The sequence below is a fragment of the Tenrec ecaudatus genome, chromosome 10 (assembly GCF_050624435.1).
Source record: "Tenrec ecaudatus isolate mTenEca1 chromosome 10, mTenEca1.hap1, whole genome shotgun sequence".
NCBI lineage: Eukaryota > Metazoa > Chordata > Mammalia > Afrosoricida > Tenrecidae > Tenrec > Tenrec ecaudatus.
The window spans coordinates 157,941,643-157,962,978 of record NC_134539.1 but is presented as its reverse complement, the minus strand read 5'-3'; the positions used below and the strand labels follow the sequence as shown (position 1 = coordinate 157,962,978).

General features: G+C 49.6%; 1 protein-coding gene across 2 annotated transcripts; it reads right to left on the bottom strand.

The window, feature by feature from the left end:
- Nucleotides 1–4,991: 4,991 nt before the first annotated feature.
- ARL16 (ARF like GTPase 16) lies at nucleotides 4,992–14,281 on the bottom strand. 2 transcript variants are annotated; one of them, XM_075562360.1, is made up of 5 exons: nucleotides 14,207–14,281; nucleotides 14,058–14,116; nucleotides 7,452–7,565; nucleotides 6,707–6,822; nucleotides 4,992–6,556 (listed from the first exon to the last, which is right to left on the bottom strand). In XM_075562360.1, the coding sequence occupies exons 1-5, from the start codon at nucleotides 14,265–14,267 to the stop codon at nucleotides 6,385–6,387; spliced, it is 522 nt and encodes a 173-aa protein (XP_075418475.1). In that variant the 5' UTR covers nucleotides 14,268–14,281; the 3' UTR covers nucleotides 4,992–6,384. The 2 variants fall into 2 exon arrangements, with proteins under 2 accessions (XP_075418475.1, XP_075418474.1); XM_075562359.1 differs by lacking the exons at nucleotides 14,058–14,116; nucleotides 14,207–14,281 and adding an exon at nucleotides 9,557–9,658.
- Nucleotides 14,282–21,336: the final 7,055 nt, after the last annotated feature.

Genomic DNA, 21,336 nt, shown 5'->3' with positions numbered 1-21,336 from the left:
ACCTGGCGGGGCCTCGGGGCGCGGCCGGAGTGGGGTCCGAAAGTGGGCTTCCGGCGGAGCCCGCAGTCGCCCAGAGAGCTGCAAAGCCGGAATCCGCAACTCAGAGGGGACGAGTCCTGACCTCAGGCTCGACGACCTCGCACCTCCCCAGGGACTCGCCCGCCCCCGCGCGCTCCTGGGTTCCCGCGGTTCCCGTGATCGCAGAACTTAGGCGCAGGGCCCTTGGGCAGGCTCTCCGAGAAGCCCCCGAAGCGGAGACAGTACCAGTCCCTGCCATGTTGAACCCCCCACCCCAAGGTCTGGGCCTCGCCTGCCCTCCCGGTCCTGACCAGGCACCCACCCTAGCTCTGAGAAGGGTGTTCTGGCCACCTCGGGTTGGCAGATGGGCGGAAGCCGTGCCCCATGGGAACCCCTGCGTTTGCGGTCTAGGTGCGCACCCTACAAGCACGAGTTGAGCCCCTGCTGGGTGTGCAGCCTTGTAGGCTTCTGAGGTTCAAGGTGAGCTGGGAGCCCCTCCCAGGAGGGGCCACTAGCCAATGGAAAATGTGCCAGTGCCAGGAGGGGCGTTGTTTGGGCCACTGGGGATTAGCTCCCCTGGTTGGAGAGGAAGAGGTGGGTTAACAGGGTCCCCCTAGCCTTCAATCACTGCCTGCCTCTCCTACCAGCCCTGTAGCATTGAACCTCGGGCCCTCACGTGGTCCCACAATGTATGCCTCCTACAAGCTAGACCGCTCCACTCTGCAGGTGGGGAGACGGAATCCAAACCAAACAAACCCATCACCTGACATCGGCTCGTTCTCGGTGTGGCCCTTTGTAGGACAGAGCAGAAGTGGCCCCTGGCTTTCTAAGGGGATCATTTTGATGGACCTGACTGCTTCATCCTTCTACCTTGGATCGGTTGGTGGGCTTTAACCACCAGCTTTTTACTTAGCAGCCCCCTGCTTAACCCATGGGCCACCAGGGCTCCTTCCACAGAGAAGGAATACAGTAAGGGAGGCCTCGATGGCCTGAGTCACCTGTCCAAGCCAAGGCTGGACTACTCGTTGCTTAGCAACGCTCCGAGTCACGTGTCTGTCTGCATCCTCAGGGGACACCACGGCTCTCCAGTGGAGACCGGTGCCACAGGCTCCTGGGAGGAGGCAGCAGCGACCTTCACAAGCACCTTGTCCGCATTTGGGTCCACGTTGGCCAACGAGCGTTTGGGAAGGACTGCCGGGAGGAGGGCTCGCCAGCCTGTGCGGAAGGAACAGGGGAGCCCAAGTCCAGCCTACCTCGTGGGATGTCGACAGAGCCCCAATACCCTGCACCGCCGGAGTTCCCGCCACCTACAAACTGCTGCATGAGTGGGTGCCCCAACTGCGTGTGGGTTGAGTATGCAGAGACGCTGCTGCGGCACTACCAGGATGGCGGGGAGAGGGCTCTGGCAGCCCTTGAGGAACAGGTGCCTGACGAGAACATCAAAGCCTTCGTCAGGATGGAGATCAAGCTTCGCGTGCTCCGAGATAACTGAACCGATGGACCCTACCCGGGAGACCTGGGCCTGGCAGTTCCCGGAAATTATTTATTGGGAATAAAAGCATTTTCTGTGGGGTCCAACAGGCGGCTCCAGGCTGGTTTCTGGTTCCCCAGGCCCAGCAGGTAAGGCCACTCCGATCCCACTAAAGGAAGCAGGGCAGGCTGATGGACATCAACTTCTACTTCCAATTCTGCATGTTCAGCTCTGGTCACCTTTAGGTGCCTGTAGGAGGAAGTGGTTGTGGACAAGCTTGGGGGTGCCCAGCCATACCCACCCCCTACTGGGGTCCCAGGGGACATGCCCCACCTAGGAGGTCTGAGCCCTGCTTAGCCACCAATATGCCAACCTATGCATGTCCCACCGCTCTGGGATATCCAACTGTCCCTGTACTTCGTGAGGAAGGCTAAGCCATTCTTTGGGCCTTTCTTGACAGTCAGTGCAGCACCTGTGGTACCATCTCCATGTGTTCCTATCCCCTAGTTGTCTGCGCCAGGCAACACCAGCTAGTCACCCTTCCCTCCAACTTTGCTTCCATCTCAGGGTTTTGAGGTCATTTCAGCCCTTTGCAAAACCCAAAACCAAAACCAAACTTCCTGCCATAGTGAATTCCAACTTAGAGCAGCCTTTTGGGCAGAGTAGAACTGCCCCTGGGTTTCCCAGACTGACCGGACAGAGTGGAAAGCCTTGTCTTTCTCCTCAACGCTTTGCATGTCCCTATCAGGGTTAGGATCCCTCTGTCATCAGCTGTAAACTTGCTGGAGAGGTTGGGTGACAGTGCCCACTGGGGGAGGACTGGCACATTAATGTTCACTCCAGGGCTAGGAGTGGAGTGTTCGGTGGTGGTGGTTCAGTGTTGTTAAATTGTTTCCTCAGGTCAGCTGATCTAGACACTGCCTGGTCCAGCACCATCCTCACAGGTCCCATTATACCGAGGTCTATTGTTACAGCCCGATCCACACATTCAGAGGGCCATCTGTTTCACTGCTGCTCTGCGTTACAGGATGTCTTTTTCCAGGAACTGGTGCTGCCCGAGAATGTCCAAACTATGTGAGATAATCTTGTTTTGGGGGGCATTCTGGCCATGCCTTTTCCAAGACAGATTTGTTTGGTCTTGTGACAGTATGAGATCGCTGCACTGACCTCTGCTTTCCCTCATCTCAGCACTGGTCTACAAGGCTCAGTGCGCAGGTCTCAAGCATCTTTTGTCTGTCTTCGTCATAAATATTTTATATTTTTATGTAAACACATTTTGTTTGTTTTTCAGCATATTGACCTAGACAACAACCTTGCTAAACTTACTAGTCCTGATAGTGTTTTTGTACATGTCTCAGCACGGCTTCCACGGTCTTTTCATCCGGATACCTTGTCTTCCACTGCCCTGTCTAGAACCTCTAGTAAAATGTGGATGGAAGTGGTGAGGGCAACCTTTTACTGGCCAAACTAAAAACCAAACGCACTGCCATCGAGTCAATGCTGACTCTTAGTGACACTAGAGAACAGGGAGAACTGCCCCTGTGCGTTTCCAAGTGTGGGAATGAAAGGTTTCTCCCAAGGCGTCTCCCCAAAATATGTTAGACTTGGGACACTGCTTGCAGCTAAAGGTAAATGATGTCAAGTTACCTCCCTGAAGGCAGCCAGCTGCCAGACTACTGTCTGGTCCCCCCACAGGTAGGGCCCGCTCCCTGCTTTGAAGGACCATGGGCTACTTCTCCCTAAAGGCTTGTGGCCATCAGTTTGGTCCCAGCAGGGTGATAATGTTTTTGTGTGTGTGTTTTTTTTTAACATTTTATTAGGGACTCATACAACTCTTATCACAATCCATACGTACATCAATTGTATAAAGTACATCTGTACATTCTTTGCCATCATCTTTCTCAAAACATTTGCTCTCCACTTAAGCCCTTTGCACCAGCTCCTCATTTTTCCCCCTCCCTCCCCGCTCCCCCTTCCCTCATGAGCCCTTGACAATTTATAAATTATAATTTTGTCATATCTTGCCCTGTCCGGCGATAATGGTTTCTATAGTGAGTCAGAGAACAGGTCAAACCAGCTTAGTGACATCCAAAAGCTAGGCTGCCATCCTGAATCTAGGACCTGCCTTCTTGTTACATGTGTACCCCAGTCCCTCTTCCTATTGCGTGTATATCCCTAGATTGTCCCCCTCTCATTGTTGTATAACCTATAGTGCAACCCCTTCCTGTGACATATGTCTTCACCTGTAGTTAGTGGGCTTGCACTCCCCCCAAAGGTATATAAGCCTTGGTTAGCAATAAAGATCCCCCTTGGTGCCCCCTCCTTGCTCCCCTGTTCCCTTTCCCCTTGTCTTCCTCCCTCACCCCTCCTGTCTCCCCTTCCCTCGTCTCCCCTCCACGTGGACCACCAAGCAGGGCTGAGGTGAACGTGCTGCCATGAAATGTGACTCGATTATTTCAATCTCTCTTCTACTTCTCATGCTGACTTACAGATTTCAACTGTGCAATTGTGCCTTTCGAACCCATGAGTAGTTGTGGGGGGCTGACCCTTCCCCCACATCCGAGACTGTAACTCTTTATGGGAATAGAAAGTCCCATCGTTCTCCCACAGCCCAACTTGGCACCACTACTGCCCCAGGGCGCAGACCTCCCATGAACAGATGCAGTGGTGAGGGCAGCCATCCCTGCCTGCTGCGGGTCTCGGCTCCTACATCGAGCCCTTTACCGAGTCAGTGCCCTCCTGGCTGCTAGCCGTTTCCGTGAGTCGGTGCTGGGTTTTGTGACACCCTTCATGCATCTAGGTGACCGTAGGGTGTTCTCTCTTCACTCTAAGAGGATGAGGTCCGGTCATTCCTGGAGTAACGCCACTTGGACGTGAGGTAGCACCGTGCTGTTGGTTTCCTTTAACTCGGACTCTCATTCTCGCCTTCTGTCGGGAGGAACATGGGTCTTAGCAGATGCTGGTTTCAAGGACTCGGTTTGGAAGTGTTCTGTTCCACCTCTGACAGTCGGTATAGAATCACATTACTTCTTACTTAAATACCTGGCCGGGCAGAAGTGGCAGGAGATGAGCACGAAGGAAGAATAGATTCTGATCCTGCAGGGCCCTAGGCCACAGCCCAGAGTTCTGGTTTTGTTCTCACAGCACGGGAGACCTAGTTCAGGATAAAAGCCAGGGCGTTCTCGTGTGTATACAAAGTGGATTGATAAGTGTAATATAGTACAGCATCCAGAATCTCCACTTGCTCAGGTCTGGCCAACAGGTGGTAGTAAATTCCTGAACATCTCTCAGCTCTTTCGTTCTTTTTTTTTTTTTTCATTAGATAGCTCTTTAAAAAAAAATCATTTTATTGGGGGCTCGTACAATTCTTATCACAATCCATCCATCCATCCATTGTGTCAAGCACATATGTACATTTGTTGCCATCATCATTCTCAAAACATTTGCCTTCCACTTGAGCCCTGAGTATCTGCTGCTCATTTCCCCTCCCTCCCCACTCCCCTTTTTGTTTCCTTTCCAGAGGATTTCCCAGTGTGAAGTGCCGTGGAGCCGGTTCCCACGGAGTGACTTACAGTCCTGGGCCCTCCCGACCACTCTGCGAGCCACAGTGTCAGCCCATCGCCTTGAGGATTTTCCTCTTTTTCGCTAACCTCTTTACCAAGGATGTCCTTATGTGATTATAATCAAGAACTTTCTCAAGGCCATGCACATGGTTTATGTAGGCGATTAAAATTTGTGTCCAGATTTTTACTGACAGTGAATTTAGCTAGACCTCGAGATTTCCTTGTGGGAAGGTTTTAACTAAAAACTCATATTTAAAGGAAGACATAGGTCAATTCAGTTTTACTACTTCTTTATATAGTTTAGGAAACCTTTATTTAAGAATATATATATATAAAATCATTGAGAATGTGGTATTTCTTCCTGAGTGACCCGTGGCAGTTTGTTGTTCAGATCATTTCCTTTCTTGGGCATAATGTTCACATCTTGTACTCTGTAGCATCTATGGACTTTTAAGTGACGTCGCCTTCCTTCCAGGTATCATTTCTGTTTAACCTTATCCATGTCCATGGCCCAGAAATTAACTTCCACCAGATTGGAGCAGAGAAGTCCATAAGAGGAAGTGCCAGAGACAAAAATCGCTCATGTGTTTAGCAGGATGAGTTTTTTTAGGATTCTAATGGAATATTTGATGCCAAGCTGGAATAAAGTACTGAGTGAATAGAGCAATTGGCATCAATAAAAATAAATCCTGGTCTTCACAGCCCATCAGGAGGCTTTCCTGTGGGCAGTGTTGACATGGTCACAATGGAGACGATGCACAGAGCTGATCAGCATGGTGACCGTGACTTGGGAAGGTAAGAGTGGACATGGAGTGGGAAGTGTTTGGACCCCATGTCTTCTTCCACGTCCACAATCATTACTATGCCCATGGTGCGTCAGATCTGCTGTGTCTTACCAGGCTGGTGACACAGTGTGCCTTACTTTTTAGTGTTTTATTGTGAATTAAGTGGAGGGGTTACATTTCAGATGTTTATAATTAAACAACTTATCAAAGCTTCCAATAGCTAGCCTTGTCTCCCGCCCCCCCCCCCTGGAGTTTATTTTTTCTTCTCCCTCTGGTAAGATATTACCCCTCTTCACCTAAGTTAATGCCTCTCAACTCTTTTGCCTCTTGCTTCACTGCTCACCCACCTCCCTATTCCAGGGGCAACACGCAGAGGTGTGGGATCTGCATTGCCTGTACTTTGGGTGCCTTGGGTGACCTGTCACTGCAATTCAACACAGAACCTTCTCTTGAGCTAACACAGGTCGCTGTGCCCCTCCAAGAACCAACCCTGGAGACGGTCGGTCTGTCAGACCCCCACTGGCTAATCGAGTCCCCAAGCTGGCCGTCAGCTGCTGGCTCTGTGGGTGTCCTGGAGCCAGTGCAGCACCCCTGCCAAGCCAGTGCCTTCCCGGGCGCTGATTTCCATGGTGGTGATGTTCTGCTTGGCACAGGCCACGATGTCTGGGAGCCTCATTAAGGACTTCATCTCTTCCACACTCATGTAACAGGGCAGGTCGCTGGGGTGCAAAGAGAGCCCATGAGACTGGCCGTTGCCCCAGACCCACCTGGGGCCCCCACCAAGCCCCATCCCTCAAAAGCCATTTGCTGGCTCCACTTAGGGGCTCTTCACTGGGCTGCCCCCCCTCCCTTGGCTCCCAGACTCTCACGTTTTATTAAAAAGTATCAGGACCGAAGCTTCTGCAAGTTGTTCTGCGGAAAGGAGAGCCAGGAGGTGAGCACAGGAGGCAGAGAGCTGTGTGGGGTCAGAGGCATCCAGCACGAACTGGGGGAGAAGGGAGAGGTGAGGGTTACCCACAGTGGCTAGTCCCAGGTCCAGGGCTGCCCAGTGTGGTCAAAGGTGTCCAGTAGGAAGTGGGGGAAATGGGTGAGGGATGCCCACCCTGGGGGTTCTGGAGTCCTAGCCACTGAGTAGATTCTGACTGATAGTGATCCTCTAGGACAGGGCAGAACTGCCCTTGTGGGTTTCCATGGCAGTTAAATCATTAGAGGAGTAGAAAGCCTTGTCTGGCTCCCATGAAAAAAACAAGGCGACTCATAACCAAGGGCTCTGGGGACAGCAGAGTTAAGAGAAAGGACTTAGAGTGTGACTTAATGTCCCTCATTTCCACTTGTGTGGCCACCGTTTCTGCAAGGAAGGGTCAGGAATGTGGCCCAGGCCTTGCGAGGATGGGGCCAAACAGAGGGATGCTAACGTGACATGAAGGTACAGACCCAGGTGAACAGCCATCTGCAGAGAAGAAATGATGTCCTAGACCAGGCTCTACAAGTTAGCTCTGAGCATGCCCAGTCGAGGTCAGTCTTGGATCTAAGTCACTGTAGCACCAAACCCAGTTCCAGGCACTGCAAGGGCCCTGAGCGAGCAGGGTGGCATGCCCAGTGGTGAAGACTCACCAGGAGGGCACGGCAATTTCCATAGTAACTGGGCCAGATGGGGCCCATGCAGCCCCCCAGCTCCCTGACCGTGATCTTCTTCGGGGCCGCAATATCAGTGAGGTTGGTCCCCACCTGTAGAAAAACAGAGCAACATCATCACTACAGGACTTTAAGGAAGAGACAAGATGAAACACCACGCTGTCCCTCCACAACAAAGAAACCACGTGCAACACACACAGATAACAGTCCTCGAACTCTGAACATCAGAAAGATACAGGGTCGAACACGGCTGGGAGAGAAACTAATGGTATTGAACAAGGAGACACACAGAGTGGAGGTGCCCTGCTAGCCGCATCAACAGAGTTGCCATCTTCAGACAAGCCAGCAGTGACTCCAGGTGAGAAACAGGAAGGCAAATTCACAGACTCACCACGAGGCGCAGAGAGGTGAGCAGAACATGATCTGGGTCGAAGGAGAGGCAGCACAGGTAGGGAAGTGGCAGCTCTAGGGCCTCTGCCACCCATAATGCAGCAGGAGAGCCAGGATTCAGAGGTAGGTCTACTTACCAGCAGGGTGCCCTGTCCGTTGGAGTAGGGGACACGCATGTTGTAATAGATAGTGTTGTGTGGTGTGGGTCTCTCAGCTGAGCAAACTTGAGTAGCCAACCCCGCTCCCCACACTTGTTTCAGGCAGGTCCCCATTGCCATCTTTAGCCAGGACTGGGACCTGGCGTTGACCAAGTGTGAGGAAGGGAGTGGTGGCAGCCCAAAGTGCCCCGGCACCCTAATTTCGTGATTAGAAGAACATCCTGCCCCTGCCCCACCCTAATCATTGGAGGCAGGAACCTGCCATCTCATCTGCTTTGACACAGCAGGCACGCTCCTGCAGGTCCACCGAGCTGGCAAGCAATGGAGAGCATGGCCCTGCACAGCAGGGCAGACACCACCACCTCCACCCACCTGCACATGTGGGGAGGGATCTCCTGATACCAGCCTGGTGACCACTGGCACTCACCTCACCTGCCCTGACATATGAAAGGGGCTCCAAAACATTTGTGGAAAAATAAAAAGTATTGGAATTTTTCCACCGAGTTTTGAAGCCCTTTCATATCAAACACAAAACAATTAGGATAGCCAAACATACCACCAATCAGTAATATGTTAATGTCTCAAAGAGAACAATGTTACATTTTCCTAAGAAGCAGGATCTAAGGCCCGAGTAGGTGACTAAGAGAAAGGAGCAGAAAGCCTTCTGAGGTACAGATGGTGATGAGTTAAAAAGACACATGAAGTGGGGAGTGGGGAGGGAGGGGGAAAATGAGCAGCAGATATTAAGGGCTCAAGTAGAAGGCAAATGTTTTGAGAATGATGATGGCAACAAATGTACATATGTTCTTGACACAATGGATGGATGTATGGATTGTGATAAGAATTGTATGAGCCTCCAATAAAATGATTTAAAAAAAAGACTCATGTAAGATCTTCAAAGAGATCAAGGAAAACAGACAAAGGCAGGGAAACCCAAATAAAACTCTACAATGTTCCCGAGAAACAGAACACAATGGCAAATTTAACATCACTGAAAACTATACAAAAACAGTCACGACAAAAACCCAGATTACTAAAATATCAGAAATCGATAACTCAACTGAAAGACAAAAACAGCATTAAATCAATGTAGAAAAGAATCAGCTAAATCGGGACAAATCCCAAGATATTAACTTGTTATAGGAACAATCAGAAAAAGGATGAAAACAAAGGAAATCTAAGGAAGAGGAATTTACCAGGGGAACAGAAAAAGAGAATTTTTTCCCCCTAATGCTATGTATTAATTTTTTTTTTTTACTTTTTAGTATTTTATTTTATTTTTTTTCCTTTTCTTTTTCTTTTTTTATTTTAACAATTTACTGGGGCTCATACAATTCTTTTCACAGTTCATACATATACATACATCAATTGTATAAAGCACATCTGTACAGTCTTTGCCCTAATCATTTTTTTCTCTTTTCTTCTTTTACATTTTATTAGGGACTAATTTTTTTTTTTTTTTTTACAAAACAACCTTATCACCTTCAAAGTATTCTCCATTACACTTTTGTCATTTGTCAAATCTCTGATTCCAACCTTGGAAACATTTTTCAAACTCAGTGGTTTGGATGGCTGACAGCACCTCCCTCGTTTTCTTCATCTCTTCTGTGTCATCAAATCGCTGTCCTTTCATGTTCCTCTTCATTCATGGAAACAAAAAGAAGTCGCACAGAGTAAGGTCAGGTGAGTAGGTAAGGCATGCTGGTTTTCTGCCAAAAACTGGCACACTGAGATGGCTGCTAAGCAGGTGCATTGTCGTGGAGGCAAAACCAGTCCCTGTCTGCCACAAACCATGTCTTCTCTGTCACACACTGTCAGGTTATCTTTTCAGAACCTCTAAATAGAAAGCTTGATTAACAGTCTGACCTGATGGAAGGAACTCCAAGTGCACTGAGTTGACATTTTCGTCCGGTTTGGGAAGTTGCCGATGTCCGAAACCAGGTTTGTCATCAATCGACGTTTTACCTTTTTGATGAGAAAACCACTCATATACGTGAGTTTTTCCCACAGGACCATCCTTATCGGTTGTGTTCAACATCACAACAGTTTCTGCGACATTTGACAGCCCCACGCTGTTCTCTTAAATCAGCCATCACAAAAAAATGGGGTTCGAGAAAACTTTCTGAAAAAACTCCCGCTGACCAGAGAGAACCTTCCCAGGCGACTCCACTAACTTAGAGGGAGTTGGTCAATGCTTGCCTAGTGGGAAAAATGTGTACTGCTGAAGCTCCCCTCTGCCCAGCACAACTCGGTTTTGGGGGGATACCCCCTCGTAAATTTGATTAGAATTCTAGAACAGGAGGATGCAAAAATAATACACAATTTTTGAAGATTTGCTGGCAAAAACTTCTTTAATAAGAGGTTTCCACACCAGAAGCTAAGCAAACGCCATGCAAGATAAGCCTGGAAGGAACATCACCAAGACATGTCATAATCAAACTTGCCAAAACCAAAGAGAATTGTGAAAGCCACTCACGAAAAACAAAGTATCACACAAAGGGGGCACCAATAAGGCGACTATGATTTTCCACCAGAAACCATGCAGATAAGAAGGCAATAGGACTAACAGCTATATAGTCCTGCAAGAGAACTATCACCAACGGTGCCGGTTAAAGCTTGTGTCCACTTAGCTGGACGATGAATCTCAAAGGTTTGGCAGTTACAATGTAGTCATTCCCACAATGAGGGCTGACACAACGTAATCACCTCTGTGATGATACATGTTAAGACCTGCCAATCAATTGAAAGGATGTTTCCTGGACATAGAGCCGCTTTCAATATATACATAGACTCTCTGGCAAAGCATATTGCTTTTGGGTGGGATCTGGATCCTGTATCTGGCTCACCAGCTGACCTCTGGTTCTATGGACGTCAGCTTATAGACACTCAACCTCTTGAGTGAAGGGGAGGCCGAGTCCACTTGAGAAAAAGTCCACTATACGGCCGAACACTCATACGAACCTTTCTCCCAGCTTTCCTCACGGGCTCCATGACCTCTTATGTGGTGTGTTCCACAAGGCTCTCCAGAGAAACAAAACCAATGACGCCTACGTTTTTATACTAGATATGGATAGATATGTGCAACTCAAAGGAATATAACAGCTCGTTAGTCCACACAGCAGTAGAGGGCTCAGCTCAACTCACTTCTGTGGATGTTAATATACTGGAAGTCCTTCAACTCAAGAGGGCTGTGTGGTCCAAGGTCAAGGAAGCAGACAGCAGAGTCTTCCTTAGGGCAATGCAGGCAGTCCACCCACAGGCAGCAAACAGCAGGGCGGGTCACCAACAGTCAACCAGACGACAGGATCTCAAGCGATGTATGCACCAGCAGCGTGGCAAAGCAGGTCTCAAAGGAACCTCAAGCTCTAGCCATGTGATTCATGGGCTGGGTATCCCACAGGTGTGTGGCTCACAAGTCCAGGTGTTCTGTCTCACAGGGGGTCCAATGCATCTTTAAACCCACCCTGTGGAGAGCCCCCCATTTTAGAATGCATAATTGGAATAGATGAACCCCCATATTCGATCTGACCATGTGAAATAAGGGTTGTTGTGGCAGGAAAGGCCAAACAGAAAAAGAATAAAGAAGTACTGCATTCCTGGTGGGATCACAGATATCTGTGCCACCATGAAGGACTGGAAAGATGCAGGAATGGTGATGCCCACCCCATGCCCCTTTAACTTGCCTATTTGGCCTACATTAAAAAATGGATGGATCTTGGAGAATGACAGTGGATTATCATAAGTTTAATCAGCTAGAGACTGTTCCAGATGTGGTTTCGTTGCTTGAACAAATCGATGTATCTCCTGTTATCTGGTGTGCAGCTATTGAAATGGACAATGCCCTTTCTCCCTAGCAGAGGGTCAGTTTGTAATAATCTTCTAGAAGTAACAGAAGGGCTCAGGAATGTGGAAGGGTAGAAGATAAAAACAAACCAGTTGGATTCCTCTCTACAATAAAACAAAAGTCCAAAAAGCCTATCAGTAAAAAACTATTCTCATTTGTGAAAACACCCCAAACGATAAAATACTTAGCAATAAATCTAACCAGGTACATAAAAGATGTATACAAAAGAAACTACAAAACACTATTATAAGAAATTGCCGGAAGGAGGGGGAAGAAATGGGGAGCTGCTATCAGGGGCTCAAGTGGGAAGAGAATGCTTTGAAAATGATGATGGCAACATACGTGCAAATGTGCTTGACACAATGGATGAATGTATGGATTATTGTAAGAGATGTAGGAGCCCCCAATAAAAGTATTTAATTAAAAAAAACACCACTACTACAAGAAATTAAAACAGACCTACATAAGTGGAAAAACATACCATGCCCATGAATTGGAAGACTTAACATGGTGAAAGTCATTACTACCTGATCCAAATTTGTAATGCATTACTTAATATGGCCCTACTGGCTATAGCTTCTTTGACTCCCACACAGTGACTGGGTTGGACTTTGCAAATGAATGAGTATGAAGCATTTGAACAATAGTCTTGGCTAAGATCTCAAGTCCCATGAACTGAAAAAAAAATGTACTTTGGAAAAAGTATGACCAGAATATTCCTTAGAAGCGAAGATGGGAGACTGTCTCACATGCTTGGGACATGTTATTAAGAAAGACCAGTCTTTGACAAGGGACATCGCATTTAGTAAAGTAGGCCAGAGAAACAAAGAGGAAGATCTCTAATGAGACAGACCATCGTGGTGGCTGCAGCGGAGCAGGCAGCACTTGCTCTGTTGTACAAATGGTGGCTATGGGTTGGAACTCACTCAATGGCACAGAACAATATGCAAATAATGTGTGTGTGGTCCACTACGATGAGACAGCTTGCTGTTAAAAGCAAATAAGGTCCATGGAACATGTACACAGAAGGTGAAAGTTATGTGTCAACTGGACCCTGTTCTGTGTTTGAAAGTGACATGTTATGTAATTTGGCTGTTATATAATTGTCCTCCATTTTATGATACATCTTGATGCCTGTGGTTATGGTCCCATCAGGGAAGGAGTTCCTGCTTATGATAATGAGGCAGGATTAGGGTAAGATGTCACCATCTTACTACAGAGTGTGACCTAAGTCCTTACCATCACCTAATCACCACACTTGTATCTTGCTCAAGCATACCCTCCCTTGAGGGTATGGCGTGCATCCAAAATATATGATTCTGGCAAAATTCCTCCTGCTGTTCTGGATCCTACATTTATTTGGCTCATCGTCCTTCACCTTACCTCCAGTTGTTTGGAACTTGAATTAGCAGCCTATTGTCTTACCTGACACCCCAGCTACCAAAGCCTTGTGAGCCAGCAGCCTGTCCTCTGATGTAACGATTCCAATTTGTCAGTCTACGCAGCCACCTAAGTCAGGCTAAGCCTGCACAGCCCACACATTTTGGATTTGCCAGCCTCTACAACGCAGTCATTTCCTTGATGGCGAGTGCTCTGAGAGGCTACCAAGAGAACTGGTGAGGAGCCCCCTAAACTACAGCCCTGACACCTTGCTAACCTGGAATGAAAACGACCTTCAGGCTGAGTCACCTTTCGGTCACACAGCAGAATAGACGCTAACACCCACGAGGAAGAAAGGGGCGCCACTGGCGGAGAAGCAACCAGGAGATGCGCGGAAGAGGCAAGGAAATCAGATAACCAGAAACTCGGGGGCTCCGGGCAGCAAGGGGTGGATTACTGACGCACCCTGGGGACTACACCAGGGTCTAGGACTAATGTGTGTATGAAAATACGGGCTGGGGAAACGAATTTGCTCTGTAAACGTTCGAGTAAAATACAACACAATCTGGTTGTGCTGGTTTTAACACAAAGGTTTCCACGGGCCTATCCTGTGAAGCCCGCCTAGTACTTGGCGGGAGCCGGACCCCAAACGCCCGCAGCGCCCCAGGCTGGGGCTGGGGGCAGCGGCCCGGGGACAGGCAAAGGGGCCGTGCCTCCTCTCGGTGCCACCCGCTCCCCCGGGCCCCGTCGGCCGAAGGAGGGCGCCTCGCATCCGTGCCGGCCCCGGTCGCGTGGACGTGCGGCGGCACCTACCGTGGGCCGCGTCGGGGGAGGGTCCCCCAGGTCGCCCTTCCCGCCGTGGACGCTCAGCTGTGCTGGTGGTCAAGGAGCCAAGCGGGACCGAGTGTGGACGGGGTACCCTGTGACCCCCACCGGCGCCCCCCCGCTGCGAGGAAGGATATTCCACAGGCGCTTCACCAGTAGCGTCTTCCCGACGCCAGCGGCTCCCAGCAGGAGGCACATCGCCACCCCTCGCGCCACTCCGCACCGCAGCTGGGCGCCTCGGCAACGCAGGCCCGCCCCCGCCCTCTCATTGGTGAGCAGGACCCGCCTCCGACGCCTCATTGGTGAGCAGGGCCCGCCTCGACGGCTCATTGGTTCTCAGAGTGCGCCGTCTCAGACCTGATCCAATCAACGCACAGCATTTGGTTGCCAGAGGAAAAGACTGTTACCCGGCTGTTCCGCGGCCTACTGGGAGAATTCGCCCGCGCGCCCGCAGGTCTGCATCGGGACAGTGCGGAAAGTGTCTGCACCTGGGAGAGCGGCCCTGCGTGTCCTGTGGAATCCTGTGCACTCCCTCCTACGTTTTAGGAAGGACAACGAGGTCTTATGCGCGCTTCCATTGAAAGTCTCCGTGCTGCCTCAGAATCTCCAGGCCAAGCTCTGAGCCCCTCGAGACGGTTTGGCGGCTCCAAGATCAAGTCGGACGTTTACTGAGAGGTCAGGGAAGGGACCGGCTTCCTGAGGTCCCCGCTCAGACGCCAGGACCGCCATGGCGCAGGCCCAGTCCAGCGGGGGGCATTTCACAGCATCTCTATGACCATAAGGACCCTTGGTGGCCTAGTGCTCGCCAAAGTCAGCAGTTTGAAACCACCAGCCGCTCTGAGGGACAAGGACGGATCTTGTACTCCCATAAAGAGTTACAATCTCGGAAACTGCCCCTTAAGTCGCTATGAGCTGACTTCGATTCCCTAGCAGTGAGTTTTGACCTGAGTCTGGGCATAGAGTTCAGCACATCAGGAGCCACGTCCTGCTCCCTGAGCCTCCGTTTCTCAGTCGTAAAACAGTACTGCATAGGCATGGAAGCATCTCAGCACTGACAGGGGTCTCCACGTGGCTCCTCCAGCTCCAGGGCTCTGACTATCCCCATGTGTCTTGTCAGCAGGAAGAGGAAGCAGAGAGTGTGGGTATCTGGCCTCAGTGAGCAGTTTATCGCCATGGCGCCTCCAAATGAGGTCTTCAAACTGTGACCTGATTGACAGGTTAGACTCCACCCCTTCACAAATTGACACCCGAATATGTAACTACCACAGAGGCAGAGACAGATTACCAGCTTACCCACTAAGGTAAACAGGTGCTAAGGATTCGGGCAAACCAGGGGCACTGATTGTGGAAAGCAAAGACCCAAAGATGCCAAGGAAAGGGACTCAAAGAAAAGCCGGTGCCACTTGTTCTTGCCGAGGTCGATAAGGGTTGGGAAGAATCGTACCAACTGCCCAAAGCTGATTCTATGAGACAGACTCCAGACATGCCTCTTCTCTCTCCAACGTTTCTACCAATTCGGACACTACCCACCCCTCAACGACACTCTGGGCTTCTCTGTTGGTTCCATCATTCTTTGCCATAGCGACGCAAAACTCAACAAGTAATACGATTATGAGGTTGTGGTAAAGTGAAATTAACAGTAGCTCTTACTTCCAGGTCTTAGACACTCAATCCTTGGGTGGGACCGTGCAAAGGACTCAAACTCAAAGAGAGGGATTCCCGGAGAGGAGCACATGGGAAATCCCTGTCTGAAGTACTAAAGGCAGCAGAGCTGACTGCCGGGATCGCGAGAAAGAGTAACAGGTGGGAGGCTGAGGATTATAAAGACGCATGACTGCTGCCTGAGAAGAGGTGCTGCTGTGGACAGAGCACTGAATCTTTGATGTGTGTTTATTCTTGACTCGAGGTGACCTGGTAAATTCCCCGATACACTCCCATAATATTGTCTGTAAAGTCCCTGATACATTCCCATAATACTGTCTGTAAATTCCCTGTGGCCTTTACAGCAGAGAAGGAGAGTACCATGGTGGGTGTCTGTGACAGTTACATAATCTACTGTCAACTTGAGGAAGGGGTGGAGTCTAGCCTGTCAATCAGGTCACAGTTTGATGACCTAATGTGGAGGTACAATGGAGAGAAATAGCTCACTGGAAGCCAGACACCTCTCTCTGCTTCCTAATGACAAGTCACATGGAGCTATGCTGATGGAGCCAGAGCCCTGGAGCTGGAGGAGACACATGGAGACCCATGCTATCATTGAAATGCTTCTACCACCACTGTGTCCACAAGACTTCCCACCCACTGGCCTATGATCTTCGGCATTATTGCATGGCTGTGTGAGTCTAAAGAGGAATTATGGACTAGTATAGACATATGGGGTAATATTGGACTTATATACTTGATCTGGGTCAGGCTGGAATGTTTTCTTAATGTACAATTGCTCTTTGATATAAAGTTCTCTCTCACACACATAGGAGTGTCTCTGGATTTGTTTTTCTAGTCAACCCGGACTAACACAGTGTCAGAATGGAGTCACTGAGGCCACAGGAAGCTGGGGGCCCAGCCCTAATCCTTCCAGAGCAGAGGGCACACTGAAACAGGGACCACCGATGGGGAGACTGTCGCCCCCCCAGGGGCACTGGGAGAGAGCACCTACAGGAACAGGCCAAGAGGGGCATCTGTGGGTGAGGCAACCAGGTGGGGTACCCTGGTGGGGGCAACTGTCTCTCCCTCCAGTGGGCCCTTGGCCAAGCCCTGAAACTGGTGGAACCAAGCGTGAGTCATACACAGATGTCCCAGGGTTGAATCAGGCAGTGACTAAGGGCTTGGATAAGCCTCTGCTCCACCCCCACCTCAGTCCCTCCTCCACCCTCCCTGCAGGTGTCAGAGGGGTCCCTTGGGTGAGGGGGGGGCTGCCTTTCTCACTCTCCTGTTTGCCCCTGCTGGCTGAGCCTGCTGGAGAGACCTGCCAACCCCCAGCCCAACCAGTGAGCAAGTCTGACTGCAAAGAGGCCAAAAGCAGAGGCCAGTGGGGAGCTGAAGGCCTGACCCAGCCAGCCGGGCATCCCGGGCAGAGGGGATCAGTGGTCATGAGGGAGGCCTGAGCTCTCAGCCCGTCATGGACACACTGCCCAGCTGCCTCAGAAGCCCAAGTGCACGGCGAGGCACCCCTCCCAGTGGGGGCGGCTGAGTGGGGAGCCAGCTGCCTGGTTGGTCAGCCTCCTCCCCACTCATGGGTTTCCTCTAAGGAGTCTCACCTGAGAGCAGGCTGAGACACAAAGGCAGGCGGGGGTGGGAGTGCTGGGTGAGCACCAGCACATGGCCTGCAGAACACCTCCTGCCCTGAGGGGACACTCACCTGGCCAAGCAGGGGGCTCCTCTCCCAGTCCTCTATCCTCTACCCTAAGGGAGAACCCCATACCAGAGCAGGGGACCCTCCAGTCTCCAGGTGGCCCGGCCATGATAAAGCCTGGTCAGACAGGCCTCTGCCGTCACAGGCAGGTCATAGAAGGGGTCACGCTGCAGGGCTAATGGCTGACCTACCTGGGGACACAGATTGGACTTCCCTCTCCACAGACTCCTTAATGGGGCTCTGAGGACACTGAGGGGCTGGACCATCCCCAGAGCAAGTGCCAACCAATTATCTAGTGGACACGGGCAAGCAGGGCCCAGCTGGGAGCTCAGCAAGACCCCTTGATTCAAAGGGTGGTCAGACTTCTCAAGTAGCTTTTCCTGATGGGTATAAATTTTTACTCTAGAAATGCAAGGAAGCAAAAATTGGCTTAAGCTGTCTTCCTTTATAAACCATAGTATATCAGATTTTTTATCACTGCCTTAATTTCTTCATAATCCTGATTCATAATTCCAGCAACAATCTGAACACCTTGAGAACTTAGATTAGATATTTCTAGTAAAAAACCCATAATTCTCTTAGGTAGCAGACCCCAATTACCGTTCTTAATAATTTCTGATTTAATCACAGCTTTTGACTTCTCCTCACAACTCCCATCATTTGGATTCCTTGAGTACTTAGGTTAAATCTTCCTGATAGAAACGGTATTACTCTTTCAAGCAGAGGCCCCTGCATTTTAGTATCAACTGGCTCCTGTAAGGGCTTCTGAGCCTTTTCTTGGTCAGTCAAACTTCCTGCAGCGAGAACAGAGGCTGGGCTTTTGCAAGTTTGGCCAGGTCTGGTCTCCTGTGGTGAGTTTGGGTGATACCTGAGATTTCCGCCATTCAAAGATTCTCTTGCTGGGTTAGGCAGCTGCTTTCCCTTCCAAGCTCTGTTGGGCGGGACTTGGATGAAACTCTTTCCTCTATTTTCCATCTGGGAAGTCTTTGCTAAGGGCAATCCTTTAGTGTTGAATCTTGAGCGACACTGACTAGCCCAATGAGTTCCTTTCCTGCAGCATGGGAAAAGTTCAGGTTCTTTTAAACCCAAACTCGGTGGCCCTGGCTCATTCTCTGGTGCAGGCCACAGCTTTGTGGCCAGGATGGTTGACCTGTGCTGCCTACTCTCTCTTTGAGGATAACCTGTCTTCCCACAACTGATGCATTTTTTTTCTAGGTCTGGTGTAATTTGCCAAGGCAACTGCCATGAGGTTGGCCTTATGCTTAAGGACACAAAGTCAGCATAAGGGTCATCATTCCGTTGTCTTATAGCCGTGTAACTTGGCTTTCTCTCTTCTGATGGAATTATCTTTTCCCAGGCCCTTAAGCAAACCTCACGTATCCGTCCTATTGTCTGTTCAGTAAACTGTAGTTGGGACTCAACTGTGATATAATTCACATCCCCTAGCAACTGATGAATTCCTCTATCTATCCCATCCTCAGCATTCTTCTGAGATTGTGAATGGGCTGTAAAATCCCACCACATATGATATTGTAAAAACTCTGAAGGGTAAAGAGATACTTTTGTTAAGGCCATCCAGTCCAGCTCTCAGACTCTGCTAACACCCTTATCATGCTAGTTACAAAATGTGAGTCTGGGCCATAATCACTGACTGCCTGCTAGAGATCTTTTAGCAACTCGAAGGGGAAGGCACTGTGAATTCCTTGTGGGTGTTTTCTGTAAGGCTGTCTGTTAACTCTAACAGGACAAATCTCCTTCTTCTGCAATGTTTTCCTAAAGTTTCATCGCCTCATTCATGCTCACTCACAGACACTTTGCTTTTCTAGAGTTGAGTCGACACAAGGCTTCTCACTAGACTGATCATCCTCATTCTCTTCCTCCTGCAAAGGCACTAAGACCATCTTAACTTGAACCCACAGAGAACATGTCTCCACTGGGACACTCTCCCCGGCTCTGTGTGCTTCCTTTAAGTTTACAATGGCCTCCTCCCAGGTCTCTAGATCAAAGTTCCTTCCTCTGGGAACCATGGATGTAATATACCTTTTTACTACTTTTAGAAAACATTGTGTCTTTTTCTCCTTTACTTTTACACCCTGTCTTTTCAGTAAGTGGATGACCATGGTACCATAAGTTTCAGGTTTACTTTTACCTTGCTCCATCGTTCTCTTTAAAATACTCATTCACTATTTCCACTACTTATCTACCAATCCCCACACTGGATCCTCACTTCACACAATTTTCTAATTCACTCTACATTCCAGTCGGGCCGTACAATTTTTACACAGGGTATAAGTCAAAAGAATTCTTTTTGTACTGCCCCATGTTGGGCACCATTTGTGGGGGAAAGGAGGGCCCCTAACAAATCGTCACTGGTCTGGTAGGTGCAATTGCATGGTGATAATAAGTAAAGGTTATAGTAAAGTCATAGAGAGCATGAGAGAGAGAAGAGAGATTGCAGTCATGGAGTCAGACACTTCTCATGGTAGCATGCTCACCTCAGCCCTGCTTGGTGGTCCTCGCTGGGAGACAACCTGGGAGAAATCCTTCTGTTTCCCACACCAGGGTATCAGACTGCCACCAGAACCTCGCTGAGTTGTTAGGTCACATGAGGAAGCAGAGAGAAGCCTGCACACAGCCAGTGGCTGGTCTGTTGGTGCCTCTGGCTTTTCCTCCGTCAAGCGGATTTTTCCCTGGGATGAGGGTGTTTTGCTCCTTGGCATATGGTGGTGCCTGGGGTCTGTGCCTCTACCGGGGCAGCTGCTTCCCTGGAGCTGTGACCTGTCCCCTCTCCCTCAGGGCCCTCAGGGACCTCGAAAGGTGGACTGTAGGGAACCGGGATTTTGAAAGTTCAAATACAGCTACGCTCTTTGTTTGCCACTAGCTTATGCCACTTGTTCATGCTATGTCACTTTGATGGGACACCTGCTGGAGTGGCCTAGGGTCTTTTTTTAAAATTTAATAAATATTTTTATTGGGGCTCATACAACTCTTATTATAATCCATACATACATCAAGTGAGTAAAGCACCCTTATACATTCGTTGCCCTTGTCATTCTCAAGGCCTTGGCTCTTATGGGAATCACTGCTAACACCCCAGATACCATCGGGGTTTCTCTTGGTAGCTGGTGGGTCGGTACAATCCCCGGACTAGGTCTACACCTCGATGAGTCACCAGAGGGAGACCTGGGGTGGGCCACTGTGGGAAACAGAAAGATTTCTCCCAAGTCCTCTACCCCAAATATAGGTTAGACTTGGAACACTGCTTGCAGCTAATGGTAAATGATGTCAAGTTACCTCCCTGAAGGTAGTCAGTTGCCAGACAACTGTTTGGTCACCCCCACAGGTAGGGCCCACTCCCTGCTGTGAAGGACAATGGGTTACTTCTCCCTAAGGATTAGTCTAACCCCTGTAGGTGGGGTTTCCACCCTACTGATAATGGTTTCTGTAGTGTACCAGAGAACAGGTCAAACCACTTCAGTGACATCCAGAGTTAGGCTGCCATCTTGAATCCAGGATCCACCCATCCTGTCACATGTATACCCCCAATCCCTCCTTTTCCTATTGCGTGTATGTCCCTAGATTGTCCCCCTCTCATTGCCGTATAACCTATAGTGTAACCCCTTCCTGTGACGTATGTCTTCACCTGTAATCAGTGGGCTTGCACTCTCCCCAAAGGTATATAGGCCTGGGTTAGCAATAAAGATCCCCCTTGGCCTCTCATTGGCTCCCTCTCCTCTGCGGTCCTCTCACCCCTGTTCCCTTTCCCCTTGTCCTCCTTCCCCTCCCCCTCTGTCCACATGGACCACCAAGTGGAATGTGTCTGACTTCATTATTTCAATCTCTCTTTTATCTCTCAAGCTCTCAACGACTTTATTATATATACCATACAGTTACGCCTATCAAACCCACGATTAG